The sequence below is a fragment of the Loxodonta africana genome, chromosome 9 (genome assembly GCF_030014295.1).
Source record: "Loxodonta africana isolate mLoxAfr1 chromosome 9, mLoxAfr1.hap2, whole genome shotgun sequence".
Lineage (NCBI taxonomy): Eukaryota > Metazoa > Chordata > Mammalia > Proboscidea > Elephantidae > Loxodonta > Loxodonta africana.
In genome coordinates this window covers 111,585,634-111,589,087 of record NC_087350.1, presented here as the reverse complement: position 1 = coordinate 111,589,087, position 3,454 = coordinate 111,585,634, and the positions used below count along the sequence as shown (strand labels likewise).

Sequence of the window (3,454 nt, the reverse complement as noted above, 5' to 3'; positions counted from 1 at the left end):
ATCTGTCCCTGGAGAAGGACATCATGCTTGGTAGAGAGTCAGTGAAAAACAGGAAGACCCTCAATGAGATGTATTGACACAGTGGCTACAACGATGGGCTCAAGCACAGCAAGGATTGTGAAGATGGTGCAGGCCTGAGCAGTGTTTTGTTTTGCTGTACCTAGGGTCACTATGAGTTGAAACCGACTCAGCACCTAACAGGGACAATAACTCATGGAGATGATTACATCATTACGTAACTGTCAAACTACATCATAACCGCCAAACCACTGAGAATCATGGTCCCACCATTTTGACACACAACTTTAACCATCACAATCAACTAATGTGATTATACCATTAATAAAAAAAACAAGAAGACTTTTTAGCATTGAAAGTTTTATTAACAGAAACTTCTATAATGTCAAGAGTATTTTCTTGCACAACAAATCAGAAATCAAAACACTAGTAAAGATTTGTCACATTGTAGTTATCAGTGGTGTCTGAGAGAGGCATCTGGGGCTGTGTCAGTGAGAAGACATGTGGACATTAGCTGAGACCTACATAATTAGCTCGTTTCAGCATAGTTTCAGCAGGTGTTTCACGGTACAACCTTTCCTACAACACTTCTTCTGCACTGATTTAATTTTCTTTCTCTTTTTTCGGGAATATGGGTTCAAGCTGAAGATATTTGGCTCTGAAGGGCTGCTGTCGTCTACTTCGCTCTGTGTCATCGGGTTCATCTCAGGGAATTCTTCATATTCCATCACGCTCTCACCAATATCAGGAGTGAATTCGGAGAACTCATCTGTGGTTTTTTCCTCTTCTTCGATGGGGGGTAGAAAAGGAGCTGCAGAGTTCGATAAAAGCAGGGGAAAGAATATTCATGTCAAGGAGCATCAGAAAAATTATACAATTTTTCTTAGGGAAAAAGGAAAGCACTGCCTCAATATACGTGAACACCGAAGCAGAATCAGCAAGCATGCTAATACCTACGCATCTGAACTTACCGCTTTTTTTGTTTGTTTTTTTCTGCTTTGACAGCTGAAAGCACTGCCACGTTCCCAAGGTTTTGCTTTATGCCATTCTGCCCATCTGTGGTCTCTTCCCATGACCCCCTTTACGCTCTCGTCTTGATACTTTTGACTCTGCCTGACACTGGTCACTCATCTCTCTGAAGTCATCCTGGTCATTGGAAACTCTTAGTGTGATCACAGATGGATTTTTCTTACTTAAGTAGTTTTCTTCCTTTGCTAAACAATTTCTCAGTTATGATGGTAATGCTTTCAAAGTATATTCATTATTTTAGGCTATCAAGAGCTCTGTGGAGGTAAGTTACTACTCAGGATAAATCTAAAAAGGCAGAATTCCCAGCTCCATCTGTCTGAGAGACGGGAGCTATAAGATCTCAAACATCTATTTACTGATTTCTCTTCCCCACAGTATTTCCGTCAAGTCAATAGTACTTTACATTAAGAGAGAAAAGGGTTAAAACAACACTAACCTAACCAAAAATGGTGGAGTTAAAAGAGAAATTGTCGTCTGCGTGCTGTGTGTACTGACTAATGTGCTATGTGCGGTGTCTCTGTGCCCTGGGCGGGGAAACTGTTCTCAAACAGCATCCCAGGATGGGAAGAAGTGGAGGCTGAAAAGCAGCCATAACCAGCTCTCCCCCTTCTTCATGCCCATTCAGGTCAGCTGAACATCCATCAGCTGATGCCATGTCTCTGGCACTGCCAGATAGAAGAGATAGAAACAGGAAGAAAACGTTTCCTGCACCCAAAAATCAGTCACTTAAACCTCCCATCTTTCCTATCCCACTTACACAATTTTGAGCGTTTTAGCAGAAAAGAATTAGAAACACAGATGATGTTTACTTCTACTGTAACCTGTATCAGGTCAGGCTGGTCTCTTTAATGGCAGCAAAGCTGTCCTTTTCACCTTATTAATTAGGCATTCCTCATCAAATAGTGGAAACAATGAAGCAAGAAGATAAAAATTTTAGTGATTACAAATTCTTAATAACTAGCATACTCTTTTAAAAAACAGTTACAGATTCGAGCTGTACTCAATCAACTCTGATATGTCACTGTTAAAGAAAATCCATTGCAGCTTCCAAAGCTTGAAAGTGCCAAAAGGTCTAGCCTTGAGTGTCTGGAGGTGAACTGCCCTGGATTCTGCCCCTTGGGTTTCTCTTGTAGGCTGCTGGTCCCTTTCTCCCTCTTCCATCGCCTCTGCTCCAACTGAACTTCAATAACCAGCTCACAGAGTGAGAAGCAAGGCCCTCTCTTTGGTTTTGGTTAAAAACAAAAAAGGATGGTTTTGCTGTCACAGGCCACAATGCATCTTCTTTACAAATGAGTAGAGTAGCTGACTCTAAGGCCCTTCCATGTCCACCTTATAGGACCCTGACCCAAGTCTCAAAGTGCTGTCCCCCTGCCCTTCAGCTTGCACAGGTTCTTGACAATCAGCTGACTGCCTGTGTTCTCTCTTTACATCTCAATGCCATATCCCCTGTCCACTGTCCCCATGTCCTGCAGCCCACCATCTGGCCTCAGGCTCTTTGCCCTTGGGTCCTGGATTGTCGCCACCTCCCAAAAACTTAGCCAGTTTTAACTGCTGGGCACTTCCTCCTGTCTGCGCCCGACACCCTGGCAACCTGGTGGTGAAGCACACCTAGCATCTATCAGGTGAGGCTTTTTAGCCCTCTGGTTAGATCCCAGGAGACCCTTCAATGAAACAAAGTTACAGAGTCAAAGCCCAAACTTCCAGGCACAGAAGCAGCAGCACCAGCAGAGTTTAGGCGTTGAGCGTGAGCATCTAATGGGACCTGGAGTCTGGGCAGAAGTTCTCACCTGCAGTCACGAGAGTTTTCACTGGTCGCCTGCCCCTGTTACCATACGTTTCCAACTGGATCTTGCTGCAGATTTCATTCTTGGCTTGGAGGAATTCACGGCCACATAGCTTCTTCACAGGCCTTAACCGCTTGGCCAAGAGCTCTCTGGGAAGCTGGCTCAGCAACAGCCAGATCCCTAGCAGGTGGAATAGTTGCTGGTACAGCATCGTGGACCTGCTCTTCAGCCTCTCCCTAGGGAAGGTCTATCCTTGGCTGCAGGCTGCTTTCCCTGCCTGGCTCCGCCAGGCTTTTGTAGCCCTAGGGCTCCCACTCAGACCTTGAGTCTAAACTCCCCAGCCCCACCCCTCTTCCCAACCCCTCCAGGGAATTTCCCCCTCTGCTCCTGTTCACCCTCCCCACGTTCCTTCTTTTGGCCCACCCTTCTTCTGCATTTCATCCTTTTCTTCTTTTCTTACCCTCAAACCATTTTGAATGCTCACATACTGTTAGTCATTATTTGAAGCCTTTTTTTATATGTATGTTTTATTATTGTTGTTGAGAATATACACAGCAAAACATGTACCAATTCAACTCTTTCTGCATGTAAATTTCAGTGACATTGACTACATTCTTCAAGCT

General features: G+C 44.4%; 1 protein-coding gene across 1 annotated transcript; it reads right to left on the bottom strand.

The window, feature by feature from the left end:
• Positions 1–361: 361 nt before the first annotated feature.
• Positions 362–3,125, bottom strand: LOC104845683 (prorelaxin-like). The gene is made up of 2 exons (XM_010588055.2): positions 2,835–3,125; positions 362–829 (listed from the first exon to the last, which is right to left on the bottom strand). The coding sequence occupies exons 1-2, from the start codon at positions 3,040–3,042 to the stop codon at positions 558–560; spliced, it is 480 nt and encodes a 159-aa protein (XP_010586357.1). The 5' UTR covers positions 3,043–3,125; the 3' UTR covers positions 362–557.
• Between the last annotated feature and the right edge of the window lie 329 nt (positions 3,126–3,454).

Coding starts and splice junctions, on each gene's coding strand:
- LOC104845683 (XM_010588055.2), bottom strand. CDS start 3,042: ATGCTGTACCAGCAACTATTCCACCTGCTAGGGATCTGGCTGTTGCTG. Junction 830..2,834: donor GAAAACTCTCGTGACTGCAG/GTGAGAACTTCT, acceptor CGAACTCTGCAG/CTCCTTTTCTACCCCCCATC.